A 15,670-nucleotide genomic window follows, 5' to 3' on the forward strand; every position below is an offset into this window, starting at 1 on the left:
AAGAATATTATGTTATGACTTCAAAACCATTTTAATATGCTGGGACATTTGAAAACTGATGCTTTTGAATGTTAGCATCGCACATATCCAGCTTCATATCTATGGGTTTTCATCGACTGTAGGTTTGTTCGGTAGCTCACGGAGTACGGAGACGTAGGCTACTTGAGAGGTGAGGAGCTCCGGTTCGAGTCCTGTGTAACTACGGTTCGACAAAACCGTTCAAATCTGCATATAAGGAAGTTCAAATGGCATGGTTGCATCAACAAATGCATTTTTATATCAGTTTTACTATCAGGTAAGTTTAGGGTTGGGTTTGGTGTGGGGCATATTTCCAACATGATAGAGCATTACATTTTAGCAACAGTCCCCGGATATTTGAATTCTGAACCACTGCAATACGTAACTGAGGCAACGTAATAAAAACACAGCAATACGTACCTGTATCAAGGTAATAAAAACGTGCCACGGTTCACGTATTGAACCCGTGTTTTAGCGCCACTCAGTGGACATTTCTCTTTGAAACTGCGGCGAAACGTGCAGTAAGGTACGTAAAAACGGTGTTGCAGAAAGGTAGCCAGAGGTACATATTTTTATGAGACCAGGTTGACCTTTCTAGGCCTTGAACGTATCTGTAGTGTTGCTGACCCTTTGAGACTGACTAGCTGGTCTGGTGTCACTCTAAAGCCCGAAGTACTATTCAGTTATGAAACTTTTGGTTTGCACTGGTGCACATTCTTTTTTTTTTAACCAGGAACGAGATGAAATGCAGCAGAAATCAAGTAAGATTTGACTGGCTGTCTGCTCAGGCACTTGGTATGTGGTATTTAAAACTTGATCTCCTAGTTTAATGCTCCATAATCCATATTGTCCAAAGATTTGCAGCGCTCTTGGCACTCTTGTACATTCCTATGCATGATACGTTGTTGCTTGACTAATAAAATATAAAATTACTAAATAAAAAAATTCGATCTCGATTCAATATCAATTCATGTGTATATACTGTATATATTAGGGGATAAAAATATTTTGTTGAATGCAGTTGAATGCCTTTTTAGCATCATTTTAAACTTGGTTTAAATTCAGTATTTGCTTGAATTCGTTGTGTGTAATTATGCAAGTATCATTAAAAAAAGTATACAAGTTAATAACTTTTTAAATTTCTCGTTTAAAAATCCAATGTTTAATCATGTCTAAATATTTATTCAAATGAAGAACTTAAAAAAATAAGTAAGCTAAGCAGGAATGACCTGCAATATTCTAGATATATTTAGTAAAGAGCCATAAAGGTACCTAGTGGGTAAACAATGGCATTACAAATGAAAATGATTTTTTTTCTGACCACAAAATGACTCTAATTTGCCTCTTTGCATTGGAATTTAAAACCCTTTTCTCTATTTTAACCTTTAATGCACTAATTGTAATAAAATATTTTTTCTAATATTTATATTACTTATAAGTCATCAATGGACCATAATTATTGCACAAATAGTAGGCCTATTTAGTACCAAAAGATCTCAAAATATTAAATAAATATTATTGAACTAAAATATACAACACTTATTTAACTGAAAAATAGTTGAACTGTATGGTCACATTATAAGTAAGCAATACCTAAGGGTTAAGAAAACCATATTAATGTTGCCTCTCCATCACTCTCCAGAATAAAATGATACTGTAAATGTCATCGACGTAATAATCAACGCATAATATGCTGTAATGTTTACCACAAATTGCTGCAAATACCTGTATAATGAAGCTGTCGTCTATCCTACTTAAACCCATTCAAATGTATTGTCAATGCTGGTTTGTTTGGAGAGCTCTATGAACCATGTGACCGCGCGGAGACGCCGGCGAGATCAAAGCTTCATTTTACGATTTACGCCACATTAAGTGCGCCAAAACTGTATTTATTGTTTGAATTTAGTATTAAAACTTACAAAATTTGAAAGCTGAGACTTTGTTTCATATCACCTAAGTAGGGTTGGCAATTTGGTGTGAGATTTACATGGGCAGAGTGAGAGCGTGAAACAGAACCTGAAAGCGTGTGTCTCGCGCCAAATGCGTGAGAGTTGGCAACCCTGGCTTAATGAAAGGTCTGGTATGGTTAAAAAAAACAAAAAAAAAAACAATGGGAAGATAAATGTCAACACAAATATAATTATATACACTTTTGAAGTCAATATAAAGGGCCCTATTTTAACGATCTGAGTGCATGGTCTAAAGCGCAAGGTGCGGGTGCACTTAGGGGTGTCCGAATCCAATTTTGCTAGTGTAACGATGGGAAAAACAAGTTTATTTGTATAGCGCTTTTCACGATACAAGTTGTTGCAAAGCAGCTTTACTGGAAATTAAGTTTCTACAATATGTTTAGTAGTAGCTTGTCAGTGGTGACTGTCAAATTGATGTACATATGGCAGAAATGTACAGTAAAATTCAGTTAATGACGTAAAAACAATGTCGGCACGCCCAGCGCATGGTCTAAAAGGGTTGTCCCTATTCTCTTAATGAGTAATGGGTTTGTTTTGGGCATAACGTGCAATAAACCAATCAGAGTCTCATCTCCCATTCCCTTTAAGTTGCGCTTGCGCCATGGCGGATTCGCTATTTACAAGGCGGAATTTGCGAGATGGTCCTCACTGCAGAACACAAGATCCAGGGGGAGTGGTTGGATCCAGATCCAACTCCTCCCACATTACATTACCGTCTCCACCCCCTGATCCCTAAACCCACCCATCTCCACCCCTAAACCTACCAATCTCCACCCCCTACCAGGGGGCGAGGTTGGATCCAGATCCAACTCCTCCCACCTTACATGTACCTAAACCTACCCGTCTCCACCCCCTGATCTCTAAACCCACCCATCTCTCCACCCCTAAACCTACTCATCTCCACCCCCTAGATGTGGATCCAACCACGCCCTCTGGATCTTGTGTTCTGCAGTGAGGGGCTACTGGAATTTGCAAGCGCAAAGACTAAACGTGTCTCCAGAGAGGAAACAGAGCTGCTCGTTCGCGTTAATATTTTGCATGTTTGTGTGCTGCTGCACGTCCCTGTGTGTGTAATAAGCAGAGTATACGCGTGTTGTGGACCCGCCTATAGGCACATATTACTAACGCGCTCTTTAAATAACAAAAAAATACTGCGTCATTGACTTTAGACCAGGTTTTAGTTGGTCAATGGCGCAGTCTATTTCAGTTGCATCCAAATAGCAATGCACCAACAGTGCGCCTGAACGCACGCCCATGAGCGCACAATTGGGTGCAAATGCATTTGCTATTTAAACAACGTGGCGCAGGACATGAAAATGATAACCGCGTCGGGCTGAAACTAGCAAAAAACACTGGTGTCGCGCCTGGTGCCGCATTGCGCCGGGTGTATGATAGGGCCCTAAATCAATATTGACCATATTGTTAGTGTCAATCGCCTTGTGGGCGGTATGGTACTTTCTGAACTCCTGTTCACCTTTCTTTCCCACACTGAATGATTTAACAATGTTTTATTTGAGTGATTCATCAATGTACATTATTCCAAAAGGAAACTGTCTGTCTTTTATCAAAATGTAACAACTTGTTCTGCCTTTAGTCCCATCTTAGTAAAATGTGAGGGTAGTTTCATGTCGATGAGCAAAGAGCCATAATGACGGTGCCATGCGGAGCAGGTCATGGCCAGTTTCATTAGCCATAATGGCACATTCCCTTGAGGAGAGGAAACAGCCAGTCAGTTGACTCACACACTTCAGCATTTAAACGCTGGAACAAATGGGTGTATAATAATAGATGACTTTATATAGAACAAATTAAAGGAATTGCATTTGGCTTAGAACCGTTTCAAGCAGCTTAAAACCTGTGTGTGCTGAGTTTTGTGTTTTGTTTTGATTCTTTCCATTTAAGTTGTTGAGTTTGGGTTAAATACTTGTGGGCATTTGGGCTGTTTTGCATAGTCACACAGCATGCATTTATTATAAAGGTTGTGTCTAATCTTCAGACAAAGGTTTATGTAAGAATGGTGAGGTGAAACCAAATATGAAAGACTAAAGGATTTTAATTTAATGTTCTGTCCATCTGTATTTGTCCTCAGGAGTCGGAACCCATCTGGCTCTCCTCGTCCACGCTCTGTGAAGAAAGTCCACTTTATTAAGAACATGAGGCAGTACGACACCAGGGGCAGCAGGTGTGTTTATTCACTTCTCCATGGGTGTGTGGGTTTTGGGGTTGTTAATACCAGTGATAACAGCCCACTGTATGTGTGTTTGTGTCTGTCGGTCTGTCTTTTCCCATGCTAGTCATGTTTTCCCCTCTCTGTGCTTCAAAACAAACAATCTGGCTCTCGTCATCATTCTCTTCTCAGTTTGGCAATGATCCGTTACAATTACTTCATGCAGTGCTCTTGTATGATTCATGTGAGGATATGATATCTCTGACAGTTTGTACACAAATACTGAAGACACATTTCCTATTATCATAACTAATTTGTTAAAGGGGCCATATTTTTAAAATGTAATTTTTTTTTAATTTTGTGCAATAACGAGTTTGATGTGCTATGAAAAAGAAGAACAGCAGAAGTAGATACTATTATTCCAGTTTATATACAGTGCCGTGAAAGGTTTTTGCCCCCCTCCTGTTTTTTTATTTTTTGCATATTTGTCAGACATAAAAGATTCAGATCATCAAACAAATTTTAATATTACACAAAGAAAATGCAAGTAAATACAAAATGCAGTTTTTAAATGATGATTTCATTTAAAAAAATGAAAAAAGCTGTCCAAACCTACCTGGCCCTACGTGAAAAATTAATTGCCCCAAATGATTGTCAAGCCATTTCTAAAGCTTTGGGACTCCAGCGAACCACGGTCAGAGCCATTATCCTCAATGGAGAAAACTTGGGACAGTGGTGAACCTTCCCAAGAGTGGCCGGCCTACCAAAATTACTCCAAGAGCGCAACGACAACTCATCCAGGAGGTCATAAAAGAACCCAGAACAACATCTAAAGAACTGCAGGCTTCACTTGCCTCAGTTAAGGTCAGTGTTCATGATTCAACAATAAGAAAGAGACTGGGCAAAAACGGCATCCATGGGAGAGTTCCAAGGCAAAAGCCACTGCAGTGCTGACCAAAAAGAACACAAAAGCTCGTCTCACATTTGGCAAAAAATATCTACGTCATCCACCTGGACGGCTTCCGCGTACGACAGTCAGTGGAAGTGAGAAAAAAATGTTTATTACGTTTGAAATATGGATATTTATCTTACAAAAACGCATGGATTCACTACAGGAGGCCTTTATTCACCTCCCGGAGCCGTGTGAGGCACGACACAGGCTAATTTCATTTTTGGGTGAACTAACCCTTTAAAGTGCACACTCTGAGCTTTTTGAGGGTATTCTCATTAAAATTGGAGGAAAGGTTAAGGAATCAACCTGGTACAGGTTAAGATCAACCTGTACCAGAATGACGGGAAGAAAAAAGTATGGCGAAGGCTTGGAACAGCTCATGATCCAAAGCATACAACATCATCTGTGAAACATGGTGGAGCAGTGTGATGGCATGAGCATGCGTGGCTTCCAGTGGCACTGGATTACTGGTGTTTATTGATGACGTGACAGAAGACAGAAGCAGACGGATGAATTCTGAATGTACAGGGATATACTGTCTGCCCAGATTCAGTCAAATAGAGCAAAGTTGATTGGACCGCGCTTCATAGTACAAATGGACGATGACCCAAAACACAGCAAAAGCAACCCAGGAGTTTTTGAAGGTAAAAAAGTGGAATATTCTGCAATGGCCAAGTCAATCTCCTGATTTCAACCCGACTGATCATGCATTTCACTTGCTGAAGACAAAACTAAAGGCAGAAAGACCCACAAACAAACAACAACTGAAGTCAGCTGCAGTAAAGGCCTGGCAAAGCATCACAAAGGAGAAAACCCAGTCTCTGGTGATGTCCATGAGGTCCAGACTTAAGGCACTCATTGCCTGCAAAGATTCTCAGCAAAATATTAAAAATGAACATTTTATTTATGATTATATTTATTTGTCCAATTACATTTGAGCCCCTGAAAATGGGGGAGGGGGCTGTGTATAAAACGGTTGTAATTCCTAAGCATTTTATATTTTTGTTTAACCTCTTGAATTAAAGCTTAAAGTCTGCACTTCAATTTCATTTTCATCTTGTTTCATTTTAATTCTATTCTGGTTGCATACAGAGCCAAAATTATGAAAATTGTGTCAGTGGCCAAATATATATGGACCTAACTGTATATTCAAATAGAAAACATTTATTTTAAATGGTAATAATATTTCACAATATTAATGTACTGTTTTTATCAAATAAACTCAGCCTTGCTTAATTTTCATCTGATCTTAACTGTTTCAGCAGCACATTTTGATGCAAATTGTTTTATAAACTCCGCTCATGTTTTTCTGAAGAATGCCAACTACATTGAACCCCAAAATAGGATATGAACCCTATGTTACAAAATTAGAATTTCAGTTATCTGACTTTACATAACATTATAATCGGATATTATGACAAGTTTTGGCATAGTACACTCAACCTAAGGGATGACTGGATGGGATTTTTGTTGTTCTCTTAAGGAAGTGGCTGTCCTCTGTGAGATCTGGCCTCATTCCATCTGAGGAACGACGGCTATGTTTACTAAAATCCCATTATAAATTGCCCCAAATAGACAGCGGTCCATATTTTCCGCTTGTGTTCCCAGGCTTTGGGTTTTCACACACAAATACGCACGTACCTACTCGCATTCACAGGGTCACAGACAGGATTGGGGGCGGGCGAATAAAACCGATAAGATATTTTCCACTGGATGATCACAGATCCAGATAAGCCTGGTGCTCAGTGGCCTCATCTATAGAACAAATGCAGATACTCAGTATAAAAAAAAAAGAAAAAAATTGTAGGCTAATACTGTTCCCTATAGGAAACAATGGGGCACTGTTGCAGAATTCACCATAATATCCAGTCAGATAACTGAAATTAAACATTTGTAATTTAAGGTGTCATATCCTATTTTTGGGTTCAATATAGTTTAATATAGCATTTTTCAATAAAACCGGTTTAAAATGTAATAAACAATCTGAAAATCACCTTGACATAGCAGCCACTGATAAACTACTCCTAATTGTAATGTGGAAACTTTTATTTTCTTTGAAGCTAATTTGCAATGATACAAATAAACATGAATTGAATTAAATTGAAAAGCTGAATCCCCCATTGGGTAGTAGTTTTCTTAAAGGAGACACTTCATTTGTGAATGAAAAATTATGGTTGTTAAAATCTATTAATTCCAAAATTGATACCGGAGATAGAAATGGAAATCGATCCCAGAAATCTCTAGAAAATGATTCAGTTAATTGCCTGGACTCGTGCTCATTGTTATTTCTGGAGCCATTTCTCCACTGTCATGTGACTTATGACGAAGAAAGAGTCAGAAAAATCCTCTAGGCTGCTGCGGCCGACCCTCAGTTTCATGTTAACTGCCATTTTACCACCCTTTCACATTTCTATGGTTAAAATGCAGTCACATACCAATAGCTGACACACACACACACACACACTCCCCACATCCTGTGTGTTTGTGTGAAGAAGTGAGAGAGAAGTGTACACTGGGGCTGATAGTGCAGGTGTTTTAGCTGCGCGTGTGTGTGTGCGCGTGTGTGTGCGTGTGCGTGTGCGTGTGTGTGTGTGTGTGTGTGTTGATGAGGCAGGAGTATATTTTGAAGGCTGCCCTATTTGACCCCTCTTGTGTCACAGGTGTTGTGTTTGTTCTTGATCTGAATGTACTGAGAGATTAGTGTGTCATTTGTGTTATGGAGTTTTGAGTTGGCCTGTGTATATACAGTGGGTACGGAAAGTATTCAGACCCCCTTAAATTTTTCACTCTTTTGTGTGGAGAAAGTGTGTGTAATGTTAACTAGTTTGTGTTCACCACTGCAGGATCGTGCTTATCTGCGCCAAAGGGTCTTTGTGTGCCGCCTTCTCTGTGCTGCCTTATGGAGAGAGCTTCCATATCAGGTATGCATGAAACAAACATGAAAATCTGCTTATTTGATTCAAAGGTCAGATTTGGTTATACAGTAGGCCTATAGTGTGGTGCTAAGCTGGGGAGATTCACACAGTCACGCTTAATGAAGCTATGTCTCTCAAAAGTTTTGACTTTGTCACCAGGAAGGGTTGTGGTTTGCCCTTTAGCCAGTCTGTTTGATTCAAACTTTTTATTTAATGAATCAGCCAAAAAGACTCAAGCTAATGAGTGTTAAATCGGTATAATCAGGCCAAAGAATCAGTCTGTCTCACACACTTACTGAATCAGTTGTAACAGTTCTTGACTAACTCACTGTATTACTTTTAGCAACTCAAAATGAACCGAGAACTGTCTGTGTGATGGATAATAATGGCAAGACTTAAATAGTTAAATTACTGACTGTCTATTCATAAAACAATTTATAGTTACAGTTTTTCAGTATAGATTTATCCAGATCTGTGCCTGCTTAATTAACTAACATAATAAAACACAATAAAAACATAACTCTATAACAATAACTCTTCATACATGCGCATATGTATATGTATGTGTGTATGTGTATGTTTGTATGTATGTATATGTATACACAGCCACATTTTTTATTTAGGTTTTTTTAATACATGCCCTACTTTGTTCATCTTTAGAATGCGCATCGAAGACTGACACGAAAGAGAAGAAATTTTTGAATAAAGTTGTTATTTTTGTTTTCTTGCGAACAAAAAAATATTCTTGTTGCTTCATAACATTACAGTTGAACCACTGGTGTCACATGGAGGGTCAGAAAGCTCTCGGATTTCATCAAAAATATTTTAATTTGTGTTCTGAAGATGAACAAAAGTCTTATGGGTTTGGAACGACATGAGGGTGAGTAATTAATGACAGAATTTTCATTTCTGGGTGAACTAACCCTTTAAGTCTTTCCTTAGTATATTTGTATATTTCTTTATATAGTTAGCAACGGTTATTCACCTAGGGGCGACTGGGTTCAAATAATACTATACAAAACTGTACTAACAGGAGAATTGATGGAATCATTAAGGTTGGAGAATTCAGAATTAGAATTGAGATTCCCATTCCTAGCTGTCATTTCCATGACTTGTCTTTACATGTTTTCCTCAATCTCAAATAGACAGATGCACACAAGGAGATATGTTCAGCTGAATGTAAGTTCTGTTTGGTTCCTCTGCTCTCCTCAGGGGATTCATATCTAGGGTGAGATTCAGGGCAAATGGGACAGGAAGGAATTTTTCCCACATCCATGAAATGGGCCTGGCATGACACGGCCAAAAGCCTCCTCTCCTTTCCCACCCTCTTTCATTATGGTTTCATAAAATGCTGAAATAAGGAATTGGACCATGGGAGACTTTGTCTATTAGGTCACTTTTTTAAAAAAGAGAAGAAATTAAATGGCCATGTTATGCAAGTAGTCTAAGACTGAAGATAAGGGCTGCTAGAGGGAGTGAATATATATGTGTGTGTTCAGTCAGTGCTTAAAGAGCAGCTCTATATCCAACACACTCCGCTACTTCTGTCTGGAAGGAAAAGCAAAAGACAGGAACAGGTTGAATTTGAAGCTGTCTGTATTAGGTGAGTTAGACTTGTGTGTGTTGAATTGGCTCTGTGTTTGAACTTGTTTTCAACTCAGTAAAGATCTGTCTGCTGCTCTTTCAACCAAGCAACATTAAATTTCATGAGCTAACATGTCTTTTTGTCTTGTTTCGGGGTGGAAAATATTGCAAGGCTCATCTCAAGGGCTTTTATTTTTAAATAGCCAACAGATTTTAGTGTATGTCACAGTTAGTCAGAAGTAGGTGGTATTAGGAGGAAAGACATTCTTACAGAGCGTTTGATTGGACAGTTTTGTGAGTACAAGATGAGTCATCAATATTTTAGGGCTGTTTTCTCAGAAAAGAAAAAGGGAAATTTTTAATTCACATATCAACTAAAATAAAGGATTTTAATCAATGATATCAGTAACAACTTTACTTAAAGCCTTTATGTATAATGCATTATAAAAGTAGTTTTAATGCATTAATTATGCCTTGTAATGCACCTTATAATGCATTGTACAATCTCATGAATAATTGTAACCAGTTAATACATTATAACACTTATCAATTAATTGTTACACTACACATTTTAAATTTGGTTATAATTATTTAGGCAAGTTATAATGTTTTACAATGCACATTATGAATAATTATAATGCATTATACCCCTTTATAATGCATTATACATAAAGGCTTTAAGTAAAGTGTTACCATGATATCAAACACACAGATGATCTCAGAGCAGTTAAACATGGACATAAAGCCACAAAACTCCAATTTGATACACTTTTTGTATGCAAACACTTTGCAGCACTTAAATATTTATCCCTGAAGATCAATTATAGTATGAATGCAGCTTTCTTGCATTAAAAACAGTCATAGCTATACCTTTAAGACTTGTATATATAAATGACTTAAGTAACTAAGGTTTACTCTTAATCCGGGTTTCCCAAACTGGAGTTTGTGAGTTGATGAAAAGCTAATAATTAATTAAATGGTAGAAATGCAAAATTAAGTAATTTTAAAATGAAAAAGGTCAAAATAAAACGCTTCCTAAAAAAGTTTTTAAAAAATTGTTTTAAGTGCATGTCATGTGACCATTATTCGACATCAGAGAGACTTGAACATGTAAATGTGTTATTAAAGGGATTGTTCACCCAAAAATGAAAATTCTGTCATTATTTATTCACCCTCATGTTGTTCCAAACCCATAAGACTTTGGTTGTTAATCTTCGAAACACAAATGAATCGTATGGTTTAATCTTTATGACTTTTTGAATCTACTTGGTCTTTCGATAGAGAAAGAGAAACCTCTCAGGTTTCATTTAAAATACCTTAAATTATGTTTCCATGGGTTTGGAACTACATGAGAGTGAGTAAATGATGACAGAATTTTAATTTTTGTGTGGACTATCCCTTTAAATTATCTAAAATATTAACTTAAAATCTCAGGGTATACTTCAAATACTACTTTAGGTCAAAGGGGATCGGCTGACAAACAAGTTTGGGCATCCCTGTTCTTAATTTTGGATTTAAGCAATGAAAACAAGCATCTGTCAATCTGTCTTTGTGTCAGTGACCCTCGTCTGGATGCTCAGCGGTGGAGGCACTCATCTGAAGGAATGTCCACCACCCTAGAGATGCTTCCCGGGCTGGAGGGGGTGGAGCTGGGCATGTACGGCAGGGTAAGAGCTTGTCAATCTATCCCTGCACCTGTCAATCAGTAAGTCAGGAAATGTCACAGAGCATTGTGCTCAGCGTACCACTGGACCTGCTCAGGAATGACAGCTTTATATCTCTTCATTTGATGCACCCAGAAGGTTAAAGGGGCTGTTAGGATGTCTCAGGCTGACAGATGGCTTGTTATGATCTTATTTGTTGTGCAGACGGTGTCGTACGCTCAGTTCCTGTACCCCACTAATGCTCTGGACCACCACAAGCCCGCAGTGGATCTCGCTCTACCCATGCCATATTCCAGAAACAGCATCCCTTGCAGTTATCCTCCCTCTCGCCTCAACAGCACCGTCGGCCTGGACCTGGGTATATCTCACACATAGCACACAGACATGTGAGGACCTCCTATAGGCATGTATTGTCCTCAAATAAGCTGAATATCTGTAGACTAACTCTAGACCTACTCTATACATACAATTTCTTGGTCTTATTTGGTATTACTTGACCAATTTAGATACGTTTTTACTTTTTCATAGTGAAGATATATACAGTAACTTTCAAAAGTTTGTTTTTACTGAGCAAGGATGCTTTACATTGATCAAATGTTACAGTAAAGACATATATAATGGTTCCAAAGATTGCGGTTTCAAATAATTGTTGTTCTTTTCCTTCTATTCATAAAAGAAGCAGCACAACTGTTTTTAACATTGATAATAATAAGAAATGTTTCTTGAGCAACAAATCATAATATTAGAATGATTTCTGAAAAATCATGTGAGACTGGAGTAATGATACTGAAAATTCAGCTTTGCATCACAGGAATAAATTACATCTGAAAATATATTACAGTGGAAAAAAGCTATTTTAAATTGCAATAACTCACAATATTACTGTTTTTACTGTAATTTTGATCAAAGAAATGCAGCCTTGGTGAGAATAAGAGACTTTTGAAGAAAAACTCATGTTAAAATGATTACACTAATGTTAAAATGACATTTTTGTAATACTCGAGTAAAACACATACCGTTCACTTTCAGAAGTTGTTGTAGGGGTGCTATATAGGGAACACATACACTCAGAAAACAAACACACACTCGTACAAAAAGTGTGTAGTAACTGATGGGAGCTTAATAAAGGTTTTAATGCTGTATTATTCACAGAGTTTGTAGGGACATTTCAATCAACTTGGTAGACACTCTTATTATCACAGTATTTCGTGTGTGTGTGTGTGTGTGTGTGTGTGAACTCAGCTCTCTGTATTCTTGTATCTTATTTAGCAAGCCTGCATTAGCAACACTTGTGTCAACCAAGTGTGTCGCTGATTGTACGTACTGAGTACTAATTGCGTTTTTATTTTGTGTATTGTCTTAAAGGAAACGTTCAGCCAAAAATAAACATTTTCATCATTTACTCACCACGACAGGTGACAGACGTCTCATTTTTGAGTGAACTACCCCTTTAATATAGCTATGCCTAGTCAGTGCAGGGAAGATACTGTCACCATCATCTCAAAAACACGCTTAAACAGGCCACATTCAGTTATGTTATCAGTGGTTTGATTGGCTCATTTGACAGCCATGTCCTTGTGTGTTTATTTGGGGTTTTTTTCAGGCGTTGAAGACCCTGACTATGACCCTAATATGCTCAGTGACCCACGGTGGCCATGTGGAAAACACAAAAGAGTGCTCATCTTTGCCTCTTACATGGTGAGAGATGCTATATGCTATATGCTATATATATATATATATATATATATATATACACACAGTGGTGTGAAAAAGTGTTGGCCCCCTTCCTGATTTCTTCTTTTTTTTGCATATTTGTCACACTTTAATGTTTCAGATCATCAAACAAATTTAAATATTAGTCAAAGATAACACAAGTAAACACAACATGCAGTTTTTAAATGAAGGTTTTTATTATTAAGGGAAAACAAAATCCAAAACTACATGGCCCTGTGTGACAATTTTCTTTAAAAAAATGTATATGTATGTAATTTTTTGTTTTTTTTGGAATATGACCTGACTTGTTTTTTCTTTAAATCAAACCACGTAACACTGCTGCTCAGCTATTCGCAGATGTGTGTTTGTGTTTTGGGGTGTTTAATGTAGCCCAGTTTGGTCTTGTTTCTTGTTTTTAGACATTAATTTACCCATCAGACACATATGTAGAGATGAATGGTTATCTGTGTGATTAAACCTCTGTGCTGAAAGCAGGGTGGTCTGACCTACAGACACAGATAAACATAACTTATCAAGCTGACATCATTACTGACCACTGGATAATACTGCTTATACAAATGTACACTGTAAAAAGTTTTTATTGCTGATTATCTTACTGATGTAGATTCTCAGTATTTACTGTCATTCTCTTTGTCCCTCCAACAGACAACAGTAATAGAGTATGTCAAACCGTCAGATCTGAAGAAGGACATGAATGAGACCTTTAAGGAAAAATTCCCCCACATAAAACTCACACTGAGCAAAATCAGAAGGTACACACACATTTTAAATGTTTTCTTCAGTTTCTTCATGTTCATCAGAATATGGTCATATTTTTATGTATGCAATAACCAGATTAAACCAAAAAAAATTCAAAAGAGAGCTTAAACCCTAATGAAAACGAACTGAATAAACTAAAAAGTTACATTTTAAAGGGATAGTTCACCCAAAAATTAAAATATTGTCATTAATTACTCACCCTCATGTCTTTCCAAACCTGTAAGATAGGGGTGTAACGATTCACTCGTTTTCTCAATGCATTGATTACAAACCCTGACGATGCATATGCATCGATCTTAAAACATGGATTTTTGAATCGTGAATCACTGATTTCGGCTAGTAATCGATTTAAAATGCTAAGAATCGAAGGAATCGCGATTTCTATAGCGATTCAATGCTATATATACACATTAAATTGCTACAAGCACGAATTAATGGAGACCTTGAACAGTGTTGTTCGTGCCCTCACATCTCCTTCACGCGCTCCACTATTTACCGGCTGTCACAGGATTGCGCTCGTGCTCTGTTCGTAGCTCTCACTGACACCTTTTTTTTTTTTACACCAGCCTCTCGGTCATACCATTGTCAATATTGCCTGAGCATGGACGGAGCCAAAACAATGTAAGTGTCTAAACGCATACCACAGTTCCACTGAATGATAAATGACTTTTAACTTAATGTCGTAAAACCGAATGTACGAAGGAAACCGTTAAAATAACCACAGCATTAACAACAACATTGAAATAAGAGCGCGTTGTTTATATGTCAATCAGATTCATGAAAGTTGCGTTCGTTGCTATAGCAAACAGACATCTGGCGCATTTTCTTTCTGAATCATCATTCGCCGATAGAAAGGGAAAGTTAAATACTGTAGCATTTTATTTTATGAAAATATACGGAAACTCACATCATGCAGAGGTGAGACAACAAAATGTTACCCTATACATTTACACTATGCTACATAATAGTTAACACGAACTTTTAAAGCCTTTTTTTTTTTTTTTTAATCTTGGTTTACATACCCTAGTGAAAATAAATATACTAAAATGTATTTGAAATTTATTTCATGCTAAGAATACTACAAATAAAATTACATATGTATGTAGGCTACTTAATAAATATACCCAGCAACAGGGCCGCATTAACTATTGGGCTAGGCGGGGCTGAAGCCCCGGGGCCCGGACAAGGAGGGAGCCCGTGATTGGCTGTGGAGTAGACTGACTGGTCATCGGTAGCGCCGATTGCCAAAGCCCCGCTCCTCACTTATTAGCGCTATTATTTAGTGGAGCTTTTCCATATATTCCATGCATTACCATTAGAGATTAAAACGTCACATTTGAAGTTGGTTTACCAATCAAATGCATGTATTCTATATTTTTACTTTTGAACGACCCCTGCACCACGTATCAATCAGGTCTGGAAATGGTCATGCAAAGAACAATCTTCGATAAGCAAACATGTAAACTATTCGAAAAAGAAAGTGAGAGAGGGGCTATTCTAAAAAAAAAAACGAGGAGAAAGGGGAAAACATGAGTTAGTGAGTCAGTAAAATCCCCAGCTATCAGGTTATTTTACTAAAGCTGATGATGGACTAGAAGTTGTTGGAACAGCAAGTGGACTGGGCACATGGAGCAGATAAAATCACAGCGTCATCGTCCCCACAGATTTTAGGTTAGTTTGATTAACAAGTTAACAACTTGATGGATGTATATTGCTTTTTGTGTTTGAACAAAGTATATAGCTTATGGGTTGAGCGATAAACCGGTAGAAATATATCAATCGTTTTGCGCGGCATGATGTAGGTTAAGCTTTTCATTTAAACGCATTTTAAGCATTGTGGTTTAAAAACAAATTTAACTGTTCAGGGACATTAAGCAGTGGGGCAGAATTCATTTTGGCAAATGCGC

At 37.6% G+C, this 15,670-nt stretch overlaps 1 protein-coding gene across 1 annotated transcript in view; it reads left to right on the plus strand.

Moving 5' to 3' along the window:
- Positions 1–15,670, plus strand: part of LOC107681405 (CDK5 and ABL1 enzyme substrate 2-like) — a 30,102-nt gene that overhangs the window by 10,989 nt on the left and 3,443 nt on the right. Inside the window, exons 2-7 of the mRNA XM_016477704.1 lie at positions 4,078–4,170; positions 7,951–8,028; positions 11,165–11,273; positions 11,475–11,628; positions 12,874–12,968; positions 13,650–13,756. Of these exons, the coding sequence (XP_016333190.1) occupies positions 4,078–4,170; positions 7,951–8,028; positions 11,165–11,273; positions 11,475–11,628; positions 12,874–12,968; positions 13,650–13,756 (636 nt within the window). The remainder of the gene's footprint in view (positions 1–4,077; positions 4,171–7,950; positions 8,029–11,164; positions 11,274–11,474; positions 11,629–12,873; positions 12,969–13,649; positions 13,757–15,670) is intronic.

Source organism: Sinocyclocheilus anshuiensis, unplaced genomic scaffold (genome assembly GCF_001515605.1).
Source record: "Sinocyclocheilus anshuiensis isolate Anshui unplaced genomic scaffold, SAMN03320099.WGS_v1.1 scaffold881, whole genome shotgun sequence".
Taxonomy (NCBI): domain Eukaryota; kingdom Metazoa; phylum Chordata; class Actinopteri; order Cypriniformes; family Cyprinidae; genus Sinocyclocheilus; species Sinocyclocheilus anshuiensis.